Source organism: Oncorhynchus tshawytscha, unplaced genomic scaffold (genome assembly GCF_018296145.1).
Source record: "Oncorhynchus tshawytscha isolate Ot180627B unplaced genomic scaffold, Otsh_v2.0 Un_contig_11156_pilon_pilon, whole genome shotgun sequence".
Lineage (NCBI taxonomy): Eukaryota > Metazoa > Chordata > Actinopteri > Salmoniformes > Salmonidae > Oncorhynchus > Oncorhynchus tshawytscha.
The window spans coordinates 1-20,472 of NW_024607848.1; the positions used below are offsets into that span (position 1 = coordinate 1).

Consider the following 20,472-nt stretch of genomic DNA (forward strand, 5'->3'; position numbering starts at 1 on the left):
TTACACACTCTTGGCATTCTCTCAACCAGCTTCATGAGGTGGAATGCATTTCACCTGGAATGCATTTCAATTAACAGGTGTGCCTTGTTAAAAGTTAATTTGTGGAAATTATTTCCTTCTTAATGTGTTTGAGCCAATCAGTTGTGTTGTGACAAGGTAGGGGTGGTATACTGAAGATAGCCCTATTTAGTAAAAGACCAACTCCACATTATGGCAAGAACCGCTCAAATAAGCAAAGAGAAACAACAGTCCATCATTACTTTAAGCCATGAAGGTCCGTCAATACGGAACATTTAAAGTGCAGTCGCTAAAACCATCAAGCGCTATGATGAAACTGGCTTTTATGAGGACCACCACTGGAAAGGCCCAGAGACACTTCTACAGCAGTGGATCAGTTCATTAGAGTGACCAGCCTCAGAAATTGCAGCCCAAATAAATGCTTTACAGAGTTCATCAGGTGACATTGTTAGGGCTCCCGAGTGGCGCAGCGGTCTAAGGCACTGCATCTTAGAAGCAAGAGGCAACGACTGCAGTTTGCCTTACCACTGATTGCTGGACATCAAGGGTAACCACTTCTTACAGGTCGGTTACATGTCACTTCATTGAAGATTTTTCGCTGTCTCGCTGTCTTCTAGACTGCTTTGAGTTCAGCGACAGACACACCTCAGAGAACTTGGCAGATGAACTGTTGTGATTGGCAAGTAGATGGAAAAGTGGTCTGTTATGTTAGTGACAATGCAGCTAACATAACCAAAGCCACAAACATTTTAAAATGGACCCATCATCCATGTCTTGCCCACACAAGCAACCTGATTGTAAGAGATGCTCTGAAGGTGATGAAGGCCACTGTGGACAAAGTGAAATCAGCTGTGGAATACTTCCACAGGAGCACAGTAGGTGCTGATAAACTAAACGTCTACACAACGCCAGATGGGGATGCCTGAGCTGAGGCCAAAACAAGACTGCACTACAAGGTGGAATTCAACATTTTACTTTTTAATTAAAAATAAAAAAGTTTTTTTTTACTAGGCAAGTCAGTTAAGAAGAAATTCTTATTTTCAATGACGGCCTAGGAACAGTGGGGGCAGAACGACAGATTTGTACCTTGTCAGGTCGGGGATTCAAACTTGCAACCTTTTGGTTGCTAGTCCCACGCTCTAACCACTAGGCTACCCTGCCGCCCCATGTTGAAGTGGTTTCTTGAGTCAAAGGATGACATCATCTCTACCCTGGCCATTGTCCATGTACCTGTTGATGCTCTGACCCAAGAGGAATGGGAGGTGGTGGAGGAGGTGGGCGGAGTCCTGGAACCCTTTGAGCAGGTCACTATGGAGATCAGGGGAGAGAGGAACAGTAAGCAGTTATTACTACATCATTATTTAATCCAGTATTGTATATGTATATGAGCAGTAGATGAGACTGTAGTATCAGTAGACAAAACATGAACCTGAACTAATAAGTTACTGTTCTCTCTATTCAGCTATGTGACAGCCTCACAAATGATACTCCTGTGTAAGGGTCTGCAGCCAATCACAGCCAGACGCCTGAGAGAAGCAAATGTAACCACAGGACATGTGACAGAGTTGATGGACACTCTTATGTTCATCAACGGACAGAAAGTTCCATAGAATGGAATATAATTTATATGTACTTTATTTATATAAATTAAAAAGTTATACTTGAAATGCAATTGTTTAATAGCATCCTTTTTTCATAACAAACTAATGCATTTTTTAAAAATTAATTAAGGTAGAGTATGATTTAATTTAATAATTTTATTAGAATTGTTTAAACACCAATTATAGTCAAACTATCGCAAACTGTTTGACTTGAAAAAATACCAAACTTTTTTTTTTAAAAGAGCCGTTTAGGATCCAACATAGCCAGCTCACTGAAAAGAGCCGGAATGCCCATCACTACAAGATCTGCCAACCCAATTCCAAAGAAGATAAGAATACTATAGAATAAGTTTCAGTGGAACCCTGCTAAACGGCAAAAAAATATATATATATTCAAGCCGCTTCATGGGTTAGTTTACATACAAATCACTTCCAAACCAAATGGTATAAAGATATATGATGATTTTACTCGGAAGTATTTAGTGAATTGCTCAATATGCGCATCGAGCGCAGCCTTGACTCTCTTCAGAACGCAGCAGGTAATCTCGCGATAACAGCACAGATCTTGTTCTCGGAAAGGAGGGAGTTCGAAGTAATGCTAGCTAGCTGTTGTTACTATCTATAACTACCTAACTAGTCAACTTTTTTTAAACGTCAAGTGCCAAGGTAAGATCTGATCAAGCTGTATAATAAATTCTATAACGTGTCCATATGATTTAAAAGTCGGATTATTTGCCGACGTCTATCCGATCAACATAATTTATAATTTGTTGATTGAGCTTGCTAGCTAACGTTAGCTAACTAGGGGATTCGAGACGTCTTGGTAACCAACGTTAACTATCTTAGACAAGTTGTTGTGATCACATCATTTATGTTTATCAACTGCGACTCGTCCATCCTTTAAATGACCGAGTAATCCATAGTTATTAGGCAACCCAGGTAGCAGGTTAGCATGGCTAGTTGGGAAACTCGTTCACGTTAGTAGCTCTGGTCCATGGCGTTACACGTGGCTTGACCCTTCATCATTACTTTTATTGTGCAATGTTAGTGACTTTGCTAATGTACTGACCAACTTTTCTTTGTAAGCTCATTTCAAACATCATGTCGCGACTTTCGGACACCTTTTTATTTAACCCCAGACTAGCTTTGCTCCAGGCGCATGCGTCGGATCAGCAATACTGAAATAGAGTTGTGCATCCGAATGGACCAGCGTATAAGGTAGGTTTTTATTTCTTTAACTTTTATTTAACTAAACCCTAACCCGGCGCTGCCCTATGGGACTCCCAGTCACGGCTGGATTGTGATAGAGCCTGGATTCGAACCAGGGGTCTGTAGTGACACCTGTAGCACTGAGATGCAGTGCCTTAAACTGCTGCGCCACTCTGGAGCTAGCTAACATGCGTCTTCTTGCCCACCAGAGATAGTCGCCCCAAAATGCTCGTTGACCATGGACATAGTCTCCTATGTCACATAGGAATATGACTGTACCTTCGCTCTGTTCTAGTGCAGTAAGCTTGTAAAAAAATAAACTCTTGACCATGGACATTGTATGTAGCTCCTGTAAATATTGGTCTCTCTCTCTCTTATAGAAGCTACAGCAACCTTGTAAACAGTTGACCATGGACATCGTAGCTCCTGTAAATGTTGGTCTCTCTCTCTCTTATAGAAGCTACAGCAACCGTGTAAACAGTGGACCACCATGGACATTGAGGATGACACGACGGTGTTCTCCACTCTGAAGTCCTTTAAGAGTTTCATCTCTCTTCCGGACACGTCTCGGAACCAGGGAGAACCCGCCCCGGTGCAGAGCCACATCCTACAGAACCAGTACCTGCAGAGATTACAGGTGGGTGGAGTAGGACAGACACACACAGAACCACGTCCTACAGAACCAGTACCTGCAGAGATTACAGGTGGGTGGAGTAGGACAGACACACAGAGAACCACATCCTACAGAACCAGTACCTGCAGAGATTACAGGTGGGTGGAGGAGGACAGACACACACAGAGCCACGTCCTACAGAACCAGTACCTACAGAACCAGTACCTACAGAGATTACAGGTGGGTGGAGTAGGACAGACACGGTGCAGCACCACGTCCTACACCAACAGTATTTAGAGGACAGAGGTGGTGGGACTGACACATTGTGTTGTTGTGACCAGAGACTGCAGAGAGAAGGTACAGTCTGAAACCTGTGTATGTAAGACACAGGAAGTGACCTGTGTGTCTCTGTGTGTATTTGCTGGAGGCAGCAGAGAAGGTTCAGTCTGAAACCTGTGTATGTAAGACACAGGAAGTGACCCGTGTGTCTCTGTGTAGTTGCTGGAGGCAGAGAGAAGGTACAGTCTGAAACCTGTGTATGTAAGACACAGGAAGTGACCCGTGTGTCTCTGTGTGTATTTGCTGGAGGCAGAGAGAAGGTACAGTCTGAAACCTGTGTATGTAAGACACAGGAAGTGACCTGTGTGTCTCTGTGTGTATTTGCTGGAGGCAGCAGAGAAGGTTCAGTCTGAAACCTGTGTATGTAAGACACAGGAAGTGACCCGTGTGTCTCTGTGTAGTTGCTGGAGGCAGCAGAGAAGGTTCAGTCTAAGACCCAGCTGATCCAGTTGGATCAGGAGAAGAGACAGATGGAGATCAGTCACAAGAGGGCACGCATCGAACTGGAGAAGAACGCTACGCTGAGCGCTAGGGACTTTGAGGTATGTAACACACACACCTGGAGGTAACACACACATACACATGGAGGTAACACACACATATACACACACACACACACACACACACATAAACCTGGAGGTAACACACACACACATACACCTGGAGGTAACACACACACACATACACCTGGAGGTAACACACACACACATACACCTGGAGGTAACACACACACACATACACCTGGAGGTAACACACACACACATACACCTGGAGGTAACACACACACACACATACACCTGGAGGTAACACACACACACACATACACCTGGAGGTAACACACACACACACATACACCTGGAGGTAACACACACACACACATACACCTGGAGGTAACACACACACACACACATACACCTGGAGGTAACACACACACACACATACACCTGGAGGTAACACACACATACACCTGGAGGTAACACACACACACACATACACCTGGAGGTAACACACACACACACATACACCTGGAGGTAACACACACACACCTGGAGGTAACACACACACACACACACACCTGGAGGTAACACACACACACACATACACCTGGAGGTAACACACACACACACATACACCTGGAGGTAACACACACACACACACATACACCTGGAGGTAACACACACACACATACACCTGGAGGTAACACACACACACATACACCTGGAGGTAACACACACACACATACACCTGGAGGTAACACACACACACATACACCTGGAGGTAACACACACACACATACACCTGGAGGTAACACACACACACATACACCTGGAGGTAACACACACACACATACACCTGGAGGTAACACACACACACATACACCTGGAGGTAACACATACACCTGGAGGTAACACATACACCTGGAGGTAACACATACACCTGGAGGTAACACATACACCTGGAGGTAACACATACACCTGGAGGTAACACACACACCTGGAGGTAACACACACACACACACACCTGGAGGTAACACACACACACACACACCTGGAGGTAACACACACACACACACCTGGAAGTAACACACACACACACACCTGGAAGTAACACACACACACACACCTGGAAGTAACACACACACACACACCTGGAAGTAACACACACACACACCTGGAAGTAACACACACACACACCTGGAAGTAACACACACACACACCTGGAAGTAACACACGCACACACACACCTGGAAGTAACACACGCGCACACACACCTGGAAGTAACACACGCGCACACACACCTGGAGGTAACACACGCGCACATACACCTGGAAGTAACACACGCGCACATACACCTGGAAGTAACACACGCGCACATACACCTGGAAGTAACACACGCGCACATACACCTGGAAGTAACACACGCACACATACACCTGGAAGTAACACACGCACACATACACCTGGAAGTAACACACGCACACATACACCTGGAAGTAACACACGCACACATACACCTGGAAGTAACACACGCACACCTGGAAGTAACACACGCACACATACACCTGGAAGTAACACACGCACACATACACCTGGAGGTATCACACGCACACACACCTGGATGTATCACACGCACACACACCTGGATGTACACACACGCACACACACCTGGAGGTAACACACACATACACCTGGAGGTAACACACACATACACCTGGAGGTAACACACACATACACCTGGAGGTAACACACACATACACCTGGAGGTAACACACACATACACATGGAGGTAACACACACACACACATGGAGGTAACACACACATACACCTGGAGGTAACACACACATACACATGGAGGTAACACACACACACACATGGAGGTAACACACACACACACACCTGGAGGTAACACACACACACACCTGGAGGTAACACACACACACATACACCTGGAGGTAACACACACACACATACACCTGGAGGTAACACACACACACCTGGAGGTAACACACACACACATACACCTGGAGGTAACACATACACACATACACCTGGAGGTAACACACACACACATACACCTGGAAGTAACACACGCACACACACACCTGGAAGTAACACACGCACACACACACCTGGAAGTAACACACGCACACATACACCTGGAGGTAACACACGCACACATACACCTGGAAGTAACACACGCACACATACACCTGGAAGTAACACACGCACACATACACCTGGAAGTAACACACGCACACATACACCTGGAAGTAACACACGCACACATACACCTGGAGGTAACAAACGCACACATACACCTGGAAGTAACACACGCACACATACACCTGGAAGTAACACACGCACACATACACCTGGAGGTAACACACGCACACATACACCTGGAGGTAACACACGCACACATACACCTGGAGGTAACACACGCACACATACACCTGGAAGTAACACACGCACACATACACCTGGAAGTAACACACGCACACATACACCTGGAAGTAACACACGCACACATACACCTGGAAGTAACACACGCACACATACACCTGGAGGTAACACACACACACATACACCTGGAGGTAACACACGCACACATACACCTGGAAGTAACACACGCACACATACACCTGGAAGTAACACACGCACACATACACCTGGAAGTAACACACGCACACATACACCTGGAGGTAACACACGCACACATACACCTGGAGGTAACACACGCCTGGAGGTAACACACACACCCATGCGCACACACAAACACAGCTGGAGGTAACACACAGCTGGAGGTAACACACACCTGGAGGTAACACACACACCCATGCACACACACAAACACACCTGGAGGTAACACACACCTGGAGGTAACACACACACCCATGCACACACACAAACACAGCTGGAGGTAACAAACACACACACACACACCTGGAGTGTTCTGTGTTCTGACTTCTGTGTTCTGACTTCTGTGGCCCACGTTCTAATTGTTCCAGCGTGAGGTGGACCGTAACCAGGACCTGCTGGGACGTATCAGACGCCTGGAAGAGAGGGAGGCGGAGTCTAGCCAGAGCCTATCGGAAAAGGCAGAGGCAAACCGTGCTCTACATCGGACCCTGGAGTCTCTCAACAGGAGGGTGGAGGAGAGGGATGGATGGCTCAACACCTCTAACCAGGTACACCTGTTACAGAGATCAGATTATACCATCAGATCACTCCTTTAACCAGGTACACCTGTTACAGAGATCAGATTATACCATCAGATCACTCCTCTAACCAGGTACACCTGTTACAGAGATCAGATTATACAATCAGATCACTCCTCTAACCAGGTACACCTGTAACAGAGATCAGATTATACCATCAGATCACTCCTTTAACCAGGTACACCTGTAACAGAGATCAGATTATACCATAAAATCACTCCTTTAACCAGGTACACCTGTAACAGAGATCAGATTATACCATAAAATCACTCCTCTAACCAGGTACACCTGTAACAGAGATCAGATTATACCATCAGATCACTCCTTTAACCAGGTACACCTGTAACAGAGATCAGATTATACCATCAGATCACTCCTTTAACCAGGTACACCTGTAACAGAGATCAGATTATACCATAAAATCACTCCTCTAACCAGGTACACCTGTAACAGAGATCAGATTATACCATAAAATCACTCCTCTAACCAGGTACACCTGTAACAGAGATCAGATTATACCATAAAATCACTCCTCTAACCAGGTACACCTGTAACAGAGATCAGATTATACCATAAAATCACTCCTCTAACCAGGTACACCTGTAACAGAGATCAGATTATACCATCAGATCACTCCTTTAACCAGGTACACCTGTTACAGAGATCAGATTATACCATCAGATCACTCCTTTAACCAGGTACACCTGTAACAGAGATCAGATTATACCATCAGATCACTCCTTTAACCAGGTACACCTGTAACAGAGATCAGATTATACCATCAGATCACTCCTTTAACCAGGTACACCTGTAACAGAGATCAGATTATACCATCAGATCACTCCTTTAACCAGGTACACCTGTAACAGAGATCAGATTATACCATCAGATCACTCCTTTAACCAGGTACACCTGTAACAGAGATCAGATTATACCATAAAATCACTCCTCTAACCAGGTACACCTGTAACAGAGATCAGATTATACCATCAGATCACTCCTTTAACCAGGTACACCTGTAACAGAGATCAGATTATACCATCAGATCACTCCTTTAACCAGGTACACCTGTAACAGAGATCAGATTATACCATAAAATCACTCCTTTAACCAGGTACACCTGTAACAGAGATCAGATTATACCATAAAATCACTCCTCTAACCAGGTACACCTGTAACAGAGATCAGATTATACCATCAGATCACTCCTTTAACCAGGTACACCTGTAACAGAGATCAGATTATAGCATAAGATCACTCCTCTAACCAGGTACACCTGTAACAGAGATCAGATTATACCATAAAATCACTCCTCTAACCAGGTACACCTGTAACAGATCAGATTATACCATCAGATCACTCCTCTAACCAGGTACACCTGTAACAGAGATCAGATTATACCATCAGATCACTCCTCTAACCAGGTACACCTGTAACAGAGATCAGATTATAGCATAAAATCACACCTCTAACCAGGTACACCTGTAACAGAGATCAGATTATAGCATAAAATCACACCTCTAACCAGGTACACCTGTAACAGAGATCAGATTATACCATAAAATCACACCTCTAACCAGGTACACCTGTAACAGAGATCAGATTATACCATAAAATCACTCCTCTAACCAGGTACACCTGTAACAGAGATCAGATTATAGCATAAAATCACTCCTCTAACCAGGTACACCTGTAACAGAGATCAGATTATAGCATAAAATCACTCCTCTAACCAGGTACACCTGTAACAGAGATCAGATTATAGCATAAAATCACTCCTCTAACCAGGTACACCTGTAACAGAGATCAGATTATACCATCAGATCACTCCTTTAACCAGGTACACCTGTAACAGAGATCAGATTATACCATAAAATCACTCCTCTAACCAGGTACACCTGTAACAGAGATCAGATTATACCATCAGATCACTCCTTTAACCAGGTACACCTGTAACAGAGATCAGATTATACCATCAGATCACTCCTTTAACCAGGTACACCTGTAACAGAGATCAGATTATACCATCAGATCACTCCTTTAACCAGGTACACCTGTAACAGAGATCAGATTATACCATCAGATCACTCCTTTAACCAGGTACACCTGTAACAGAGATCAGATTATACCATCAGATCACTCCTTTAACCAGGTACACCTGTAACAGAGATCAGATTATACCATCAGATCACTCCTTTAACCAGGTACACCTGTAACAGAGATCAGATTATACCATCAGATCACTCCTTTAACCAGGTACACCTGTAACAGAGATCAGATTATACCATCAGATCACTCCTCTAACCAGGTACACCTGTTACAGAGATCAGATTATACCATCAGATCACTCCTTTAACCAGGTACACCTGTAACAGAGATCAGATTATACCATCAGATCACTCCTCTAACCAGGTACACCTGTAACAGAGATCAGATTATACCATCAGATCACTCCTTTAACCAGGTACACCTGTAACAGAGATCAGATTATACCATCAGATCACTCCTCTAACCAGGTACACCTGTAACAGAGATCAGATTATACCATCAGATCACTCCTTTAACCAGGTACACCTGTAACAGAGATCAGATTATACCATCAGATCACTCCTCTAACCAGGTACACCTGTAACAGAGATCAGATTATACCATCAGATCACTCCTTTAACCAGGTACACCTGTAACAGAGATCAGATTATACCATAAGATCACTCCTTTAACCAGGTACACCTGTAACAGAGATCAGATTATACCATCAGATCACTCCTCTAACCAGGTACACCTGTTACAGAGATCAGATTATACCATCAGATCACTCCTTTAACCAGGTACACCTGTAACAGAGATCAGATTATACAATCAGATCACTCCTTTAACCAGGTACACCTGTAACAGAGATCAGATTATACCATCAGATCACTCCTCTAACCAGGTACACCTGTTACAGAGATCAGATTATACCATCAGATCACTCCTTTAACCAGGTACACCTGTAACAGAGATCAGATTATACCATCAGATCACTCCTTTAACCAGGTACACCTGTAACAGAGATCAGATTATACCATAAAATCACTCCTTTAACCAGGTACACCTGTAACAGAGATCAGATTATACCATAAAATCACTCCTCTAACCAGGTACACCTGTAACAGAGATCAGATTATACCATCAGATCACTCCTTTAACCAGGTACACCTGTAACAGAGATCAGATTATAGCATAAAATCACTCCTCTAACCAGGTACACCTGTAACAGAGATCAGATTATACCATAAAATCACTCCTCTAACCAGGTACACCTGTAACAGATCAGATTATACCATCAGATCACTCCTCTAACCAGGTACACCTGTAACAGAGATCAGATTATACCATCAGATCACTCCTCTAACCAGGTACACCTGTAACAGAGATCAGATTATAGCATAAAATCACACCTCTAACCAGGTACACCTGTAACAGAGATCAGATTATACCATAAAATCACACCTCTAACCAGGTACACCTGTAACAGAGATCAGATTATACCATAAAATCACTCCTCTAACCAGGTACACCTGTAACAGAGATCAGATTATAGCATAAAATCACTCCTCTAACCAGGTACACCTGTAACAGAGATCAGATTATACCATAAAATCACTCCTCTAACCAGGTACACCTGTAACAGAGATCAGATTATAGCATAAAATCACTCCTCTAACCAGGTACACCTGTAACAGAGATCAGATTATAGCATAAAATCACTCCTCTAACCAGGTACACCTGTAACAGAGATCAGATTATATGTCTCCACTAGTTGTCGACTGATGATGATTTTTCAATGCTGATAAAGATTTATTGGAGGACCAAAAAAAAGCCAATGCCGATTTTTATATATATATTTGTAATAATGACAATTACAACAATACTGAATGAACACTTTTATTTTAACTTTATATAATACATGAATCAACTCTTTCATCTCAAATAAATAATGAAACATGATCAATTTGGTTTAAATCATGCAAAAACACAGTGTTGGAGAAGAAAGTAAAAGTGCAATATGTGCCATGTAAGAAAGCTAGCGTTTAAGTTCCTTGCTCAGAACATGAGAACATATGAAAGCTGGTGGTTCCTTTTAACATGAGTCTTCAATATTCCCAGGTAAGAAGTTTTAGGTTGTAGTTATTATAGGAATTACGACATGTTGACTATTTCTCTCTATACAATTTGTATTTCATATACCTTTGACTATTGGATGTTCTAATAGGCACTTTAGTGCCTGCCACCACTCAGACTGCTCTATCAAATATCAAATCATAGATTTAATTATTATATAATAAACACAGAAATACGAGCCTTTGGTCATTAACAAATCCAGAAACTATCATTTAGAAAACAAAATGTTTATTCTTTCAGTGAAATACGGAACCGTTCTGTATTTTATCAAACGGGTGGCATCCATCAGTCTAAATATGGCTGTTACATTGCACGATCTTCAATGTTATGTAAAGTTCTGGCAAATTAGTTGGCAACGAGCCAGGCGGCCCACTCTGTTGCATATACTCTGACTCTGCGTGCTATGAACGCAAGAGAAGTGACACAATTTCACCTGGTTAATATTGCCTGCTAACATGAATTTCTTTTAGCTAAATATGCAGGTTTAAAAAGTATATACTTCTGTGTATTGATTTTAACAAAGGCATTTATGTTTATGGTTGGGTACATTCGTGCAATGATTGTGTTTTTGTTAAATCATCCCCCGTTTGGCGGAGTAGGCTGTGACTCGATGCTAAATTAACAGGCAACGCAGGACAAGCTAGTTAACCTAGTAATATCATCAACCATGTATAGTTAACTAGTGATTCTGTGAAGATTGATCGTTTTTTTTTTTTTTTTTTTTACAAGATAAGTTTAACGCTAGCTGGCAACTTACCTTGGCTCCTACTGCACTCGCGTACCAGGTGGTCAGCCTGCTACTCAGTTTCCTCGTGCAATGCAATGCAATGCGCCATAATCGGCGTCCAGAAATTCCCGATTGTTATGAAAACTAGAAATCGCTCTAATTAACCAGTCGACCTCAAGTCTCCACTCACATCGTCAAATTACTATTTTTCTGTGGAGTAACTCATTATTTGTTCTATGTATAATATATTTTAAATCTCAGCCCGCGTCCCCCGCAGGAGGCAGCGGTAGTACCACACACAGCTGATGACTACACTGTGTGTCATTTGTCCCTGTAGAGGATGAGAGGTTTAAAGGATGAGGTTGATGACTACACTGTGTGTCATTTGTCCCTGTAGAGGATGAGAGGTTTAAAGGATGAGGTTGATGACTACACTGTGTTATTTGTCCCTGTAGAGGATGAGAGGTTTAAAGGATGAGATTGAGGATGAGGTTGATGACTACACTGTGTTATTTGTCCCTGTAGAGGATGAGCGGTTTAAAGGATGAGATTGAGGATGAGGTTGATGACTACACTATGTGTTATTTGTCCCTGTAGACGATGAGCGGTTTAAAGGATGAGATCCGGGACCTGAAGCAGCAGGTCCAGACGCGGGACAACACCATCTCTAACCAGACACTGGAGAACCAGGGACTACAGGAACAAGTGGAGCTACAACACAGGTAACACACACTACTTCCTGGATTTCCTTTCTTCTGATTGGTCCTGCCTGGATTTCCTCCCCCCCTGACTGGTCCTCTTTACAGGAAGTACCAGGAAGTGTCTCAGCGGTGCCAGGCCCTCCAGTTAGCATCATCCACCTGCTCCGACCACGAACTCAAGATTAAGGTGAGGCTAGGATTATTGTTGTTCAAAGTAGGACTAAAATTAATGATGTCTAGATTAAGATTGGTATTAATACAGTTCAGATTGGGACTAGGTTTAGAAAACTAGGAGGTTGGGACTGATGTATGAAGATTGAAACTGATTGTACCTGAATTCAATTTAGGACTGGGGTTGAGATTGGGACTAGAGTTGGGGAGCTAGGTTAGGATTAGGACAGGGATTGAGATTGGGACTAGAGTTGGAGCTAGGTTAGGACTGGGGTTGAGATTGGGACTAGAGTTGGAGCTAGGTTAGGACTGGGGTTGAGATTGGGACTAGAGTTGCGGAGCTAGATTAGGACTGGGATTGGGACTGGAGTTGGAGCTAGGTTAGGATTAAGACTGGGGTTGAGATTGGGACTAGAGTTCGAGCTAGGTTAGCGTTAGGACTGGGGTTGAGATTGGGACTAGAGTTGGAGCTGGATTAGGACTGGGATTGAGATTGGGACTAGAGGTGGAGTTAGGTCAGGATTAGGACTGGGATTGGGACTAGAGTTGGAGCTAGGTTAGGATTAGGACTGGGGTTGAGATTGGGACTAGAGTTGGAGCTAGATTAGGATTAGGACTGGGGTTGAGATTGGGACTAGAGTTGGGGAGCTAGGTTAGGATTAGGACTGGGGTTGAGATTGGGACTAGAGTTGGTACTAGGAGAAGGACTGAAGTATCAATCTTGTTTATTCTGTGGTGCTTTATATGCCTGTAGAGGTTTTGAGCTGTTGAACAGGTGCAGGTCCATTTCTTTTGCTTCTGCTTATCTTGGCATCCGTGTGTGTTCTCTCCAAAGTGTCATCTGGGAAGTTAAGTGGTAATTTTTTATGCAATGTAATCACCATTTATTGTTTCTGGGTTTAAACTCTGTCCTCTGTAGGCTTTATAAACTCTCAATGGAATCACCATTTATTGTTTCTGGGTTTAAACTCTGTCCTCTGTAGGCTTTATAAACTCTCAATGTAATCACCATTTATTGTTTCTGGGTTTAAATGACCTGCCATCAAATGAAGAGATGCTATTAACCCTTCAGTCTAACACACAACCTCAAACTCCACCATGTTCACCTTTCAGATGGTCATTAAATCTCTCTTTCATGAGCGGAGAATACAACTCAAAGGTGTGTGTCTGTGTGTGTCTCTCCCCCCACCCCTCCCAGGAGTTGGAGAGGAAGTTGGCTCTGCAGGAACAGGATGTTGTCATAGTGAAGAACATGAGGTCAGAGGTCGCTAGGGTCCCGGATATGGACAAGGAGCTCCGACAGCTAAGGGAGGAGAATGTTTACCTCAGGTAACACTACTAGAACACATGGAGCAGGACAGCTAAGAGATTATTTGTAGGTTGTAAAAGAAGACAACTATCATTAATGTCACTTAAACCTCTCTCTCTCTCTCTCTCTCACTGTCTCCACTCATTCCATATCCCAGGGAGACGAGGGAGAACGTGATCCTGCTGAAGGAGGAAACGGAGGGTTTGAGACGTAAGGTAGAACGGATGGAGAAGATGAAAGAGGAGATGGTGAACGTGGAGCTGGAGAAGGAGGTGTGTGACCTGTTTGTGTTTTCTAAATGTTAAACTGGGCTGCAGTGTGCCGTCTGTTCTAACTAATGGTTGTTCTGATACACAACTGAAATGGAAACGTAACTTTAAAAATAAATAATAATATATATTTTTTGTACCTTTTTTATTTAACTAGGCAAGTCAGTTAAGAACAAATTCTTATTTTCAATTACTGCCTAGGAACAGTGGGTTAACTTGTCTAGGAACAGTGGGTTAACTGGTCTAGGAACAGTGGGTTAACTGGTCTAGGAACAGTGGGTTAACTGGTCTAGGAACAGTGGGTTAACTGGTCTAGGAACAGTGGGTTAACTGGCCTAGGAACAGTGGGTTAACTGGCCTAGGAACAGTGGGTTAACTGGCCTAGGAACAGTGGGTTAACTGGCCTAGGAACAGTGGGTTAACTGCCTGTTCAGGGGCAGAACGACAGATTTGTACCTTGTCAGCTCGGGGATTTGAACTTGCAACCTTCCGGTAACTAGTCCAACGCTCTAACCACCAGGCTACCCTGCCTCTAACCACCAGGCTACCCTGCCTCTAACCACCAGGCTACCCTGCCTCTAACCACCAGGCTACCCTGCCTCTAACCACCAGGCTACCCTGCCTCTAACCACCAGGCTACCCTGCCTCTAACCACCAGGCTACCCTGCCTCTAACCACCAGGCTACCCTGCCTCTAACCACCAGGCTACCCTGCCTCTAACCACCAGGCTACCCTGCCTCTAAGCACCAGGCTACCCTGCCTCTAACCACCAGGCTACCCTGCCTCTAACCACCAGGCTACCCTGCCTCTAACCACCAGGCTACCCTGCCTCTAACCACCAGGCTACCCTGCCTCTAACCACCAGGCTACCCTGCCTCTAACCACCAGGCTACCCTGCCTCTAACCACCAGGCTACCCTGCCTCTAACCACCAGGCTACCCTGCCTCTAACCACCAGGCTACCCTGCCTCTAACCACCAGGCTACCCTGCCTCTAACCACCAGGCTACCCTGCCTCTAACCACCAGGCTACCCTGCCTCTAACCACCAGGCTACCCTGCCTCTAACCACCAGGCTACCCTGCCTCTAACCACCAGGCTACCCTGCCTCTAACCACCAGGCTACCCTGCCTCTAAGCACCAGGCTACCCTGCCTCTAACCACCAGGCTACCCTGCCTCTAACCACCAGGCTACCCTGCCTCTAACCACCAGGCTACCCTGCCTCTAACCACCAGGCTACCCTGCCTCTAACCACCAGGCTACCCTGCCTCTAACCACCAGGCTACCCTGCCTCTAACCACCAGGCTACCCTGCCTCTAACCACCAGGCTACCCTGCCTCTAACCACCAGGCTACCCTGCCTCTAACCACCAGGCTACCCTGCCTCTAACCACCAGGCTACCCTGCCTCTAAGCACCAGGCTACCCTGCCTCTAAGCACCAGGCTACCCTGCCTCTAAGCACCAGGCTACCCTGCCTCTAAGCACCAGGCTACCCTGCCTCTAACCACCAGGCTACCCTGCCTCTAACCACCAGGCTACCCTGCCTCTAACCACCAGGCTACCCTGCCTCTAACCACCAGGCTACCCTGCCTCTAACCACCAGGCTACCCTGCCTCTAACCACCAGGCTACCCTGCCTCTAAGCACCAGGCTACCCTGCCTCTAAGCACCAGGCTACCCTGCCTCTAACCACCAGGCTACCCTGCCTCTAACCACCAGGCTACCCTGCCTCTAACCACTAGGCTACCCTGCCTCTAAGCACCAGGCTACCCTGCCTCTAACCACCAGGCTACCCTGCCTCTAACCACCAGGCTACCCTAGTTAGCGACAAACAAATCTCAGGGTTGGAAACAATCTGCATAGTAGTTGAATTTGTAAATGTGAAACCTTGAATCCCTACACCCTGGTGTGTCATCTGGTTCCTTCCTCTCCTCCTTCAGAAACTGTCTCAGAAACTGCAGGCCTGGGAGAACCTGGGACAGTCTACTGGACTCAACATACGGTCAGTTGGAATGTCTGTAGTATAATATTTCACCACTGGGTGGAATGTCTCTGTCTGTAGTATAATATTTCACCACTGGGTGGAATGTCTGTAGTATAATATTTCACCACTGGGTGGAATGTCTCTAGTATAATATTTCACCACTGGGTGGAATGTCTCTGTCTGTAGTATAATATTTCACCACTGGGTGGAATGTCTCTGTCTGTAGTATAATATTTCACCACTGGGTGGAATGTCTGTAGTATAATATTTCACCACTGGGTGGAATGTCTCTAGTATAATATTTCACCACTGGGTGGAATGTCTGTAGTATAATATTTCACCACTGGGTGGAATGTCTGTAGTATAATATTTCACCACTGGGTGGAATGTCTCTAGTATAATATTTCACCACTGGGTGGAATGTCTGTAGTATAATATTTCACCACTGGGTGGAATGTCTCTAGTATAATATTTCACCACTGGGTGGAATGTCTCTAGTATAATATTTCACCACTGGGTGGAGCTCTTGAGTCATGAAAAATACTGGTGCCTCATTCTCTCTGTGAAGAGTGACGTTTTATTTGTTTGCTGTGTGTGTGTGTGTGTGTGTGTGTGTGTGTGTGTGTGTGTGTGTGTTCTGTGCTGAAAGCCTGTAATGACAGAATGATTGCATGTTTCCACATGAGCAGCGAAGCACATCAGACACATTACAAACACTGCACTGCATCTAACACACACACACACACACACACACACACACACACACACTATATTTTTCTCTCATGACTACCCCAGTGTTTGATGTACACTGAGTGGCCAGATTATTAGATACATCACCTTGTTCACCAAAATAGATGGTTCCTACAGACAGGGAGTCTATATAAAGCAGGCAGACAGGCATCGAGGCATTCAGTTACTGTTTGATTGAACGTTAGGATGGGAAAACGAGTGACCTGAGAGACGTTGAGCGTGGTATGGTCCTCAGTGCCTGCTGCACCGGTGTCTCAGAAACATGGCTGTACCTAATAAACTGTGTGAATTGAATGTTAAATGGTGCAAGTTTTCTCGTTCTCTCTCCCATACGATACTCTCACATAGCATTACCCCCCTCTCTCCCATACGATACTGATACATAGCATTACCCCCCCCTCTCTCCCATACGATACTCTCAAATCAAATCAAATCAAATTTTATTTGTCACATACACATGGTTAGCAGATGTTAATGCGAGTGTAGCGAAATGCTTGTGCTTCTAGTTCCAACAATGCAGTAATAACGAGCAAGTAATCTAACTAACAATTCCAAAAAAACTACTGTCATACACAGTGTAAGGGGATAAAGAATATGTACATAAGGATATATGAATGAGTGATGGTACAGAGCAGCATAGGCAAGATACAGTAGATGATATCGAGTACAGTATATACATATGAGATGAGTATGTAAACCAAGTGGCATAGTTAAAGTGGCTAGTGATACATGTATTACATAAGGATGCAGTCGATGATATAGAGTACAGTATCAACGTATGCATATGAGATGAACAATGTAGGGTAAGTAACATTATATAAGGTAGCATTGTTTAAAGTGGCTAGTGATATATTTACATCATTTCCCATCAATTCCCATGATTAAAGTGGCTGGAGTAGAGTCAGTGTCATTGACAGTGTGTTGGCAGTAGCCACTCAATGTTAGTGGTGGCTGTTTAACAGTCTGATGGCCTTGAGATAGAAGCTGTTTTTCAGTCTCTCGGTCCCAGCTTTGATGCACCTGTACTGACCTCGCCTTCTGGATGGCAGCGGGGTGAACAGGCAGTGGCTCGGGTGGTTGATGTCCTTGATGATCTTTATGGCCTTCCTGTAGCATCGGGTGGTGTAGGTGTCCTGGAGGGCAGGTAGTTTGCCCCCGGTGATGCGTTGTGCAGACCTCACTACCCTCTGGAGAGCCTTACGGTTGAGGGCGGTGCAGTTGCCATACCAGGCGGTGATACAGCCCGCCAGGATGCTCTCGATTGTGCATCTGTAGAAGTTTGTGAGTGCTTTTGGTGACAAGCCGAATTTCTTCAGCCTCCTGAGGTTGAAGAGGCGCTGCTGCGCCTTCCTCACGATGCTGTCTGTGTGAGTGGACCAATTCAGTTTGTCTGTGATGTGTATGCCGAGGAACTTAAAACTTGCTACATTACCCCCTCTCTCCCATACGATACTCTCACATAGCATTACCCCCCCTCTCTCCCATACGATACTGATACATAGCATTACCCCCTCTCTCCCATACGATACTCTCACATAGCATTACCCCCCTCTCTCCCATACGATAATCTCACATAGCATTTACCCCCTCACATAGCATTACCCCCTCTCTCCCATACGATAATCTCACATAGCATTACCCCCCCCTCTCTCCCATACGATACTCTCACATAGCATTACCCCCCTCTCCCATACGATACTCTCACATAGCATTACCCCTCTCTCCCATACGATAATCTCACATAGCATTACCCCCCTCCCATACGATACTCTCACATAGCATTACCCCCCTCTCTCCCATACGATACTCTCACATAGCATTACCCCCTCTCTCCCATACGATACTGATACATAGCATTACCCCCCTCTCTCCCATACGATAATCTCACATAGCATTACCCCCTCTCTCCCATACGATAATCTCACATAGCATTACCCCCTCTCTCCCATACGATAATCTCACATAGCATTACCCCCTCTCTCCCATACGATAATCTCACATAGCATTACCCCCTCTCTCCCATACGATAATCTCACATAGCATTACTCCCCCTCACATAGCATTACCCCCTCTCTCCCATACGATACTCTCACATAGCATTACCCCCCCTCTCTCCCATACGATACTCTCACATAGCATTACCCCCCTCTCCCATACGATAATCTCACATAGCATTACCCCCCCCTCACATAGCATTACCCCCTCTCTCCCATACGATAATCCCACATAGCATTACCCCCACTCTCCCATACGATAATCTCACATATCATTACCCCCTCTCTCCCATACGATACTCTCACATAGCATTACCCCCCTCTCTCCCATACGATAATCTCACATAGCATTACCCCCCTCACATAGCATTACCCCCCCCTCTCTCCCATACGATACTCTCACATAGCATTACCCCCTCTCTCCCATACGATAATCTCACATAGCATTACCCCCCTCACATAGCATTACCCCCTCTCTCCCATACGATAATCTCACATAGCATTACCCCCACTCTCCCATACGATAATCTCACATAGCATTACCCCCTCTCTCCCATACGATACTCTCACATAGCATTACCCCCCCCTCTCTCCCATACGATAATCTCACATAGCATTTACCCCCTCACATAGCATTACCCCCCTCTCTCCCATACGATACTGATACATAGCATTACCCCCCTCTCTCCCATACGATACTCTCACATAGCATTACCCCCCTCTCTCTCACATAGCATTACCCCCTCTCTCTCCCATACGATACTCTCACATAGCATTACCCCCTCTCTCTCCCATACGATACTCTCACATAGCATTACCCCCCTCTCTCCCATACAATAATCTCACATAGCATTACCCCCCTCTCTCTCACATAGCATTACCCCCCCCTCTCTCCCATACAATACTC

General features: G+C 44.9%; 1 protein-coding gene across 1 annotated transcript in view; it reads left to right on the forward strand.

Annotated features, from left to right (window-relative positions):
* Nucleotides 1-2,164: 2,164 nt before the first annotated feature.
* LOC112216909 (mitotic spindle assembly checkpoint protein MAD1-like) overlaps nt 2,165-20,472 on the forward strand; it is a gene marked incomplete at its 3' end in the record, with an annotated part of 31,055 nt that continues 12,747 nt past the window's right edge. The window contains 9 exon segments of the mRNA XM_042312677.1: nt 2,165-2,285; nt 3,286-3,465; nt 4,182-4,322; nt 7,290-7,469; nt 12,988-13,112; nt 13,197-13,278; nt 14,461-14,591; nt 14,729-14,843; nt 16,778-16,839. Coding sequence (XP_042168611.1) covers nt 3,319-3,465; nt 4,182-4,322; nt 7,290-7,469; nt 12,988-13,112; nt 13,197-13,278; nt 14,461-14,591; nt 14,729-14,843; nt 16,778-16,839 — 983 coding nt within the window.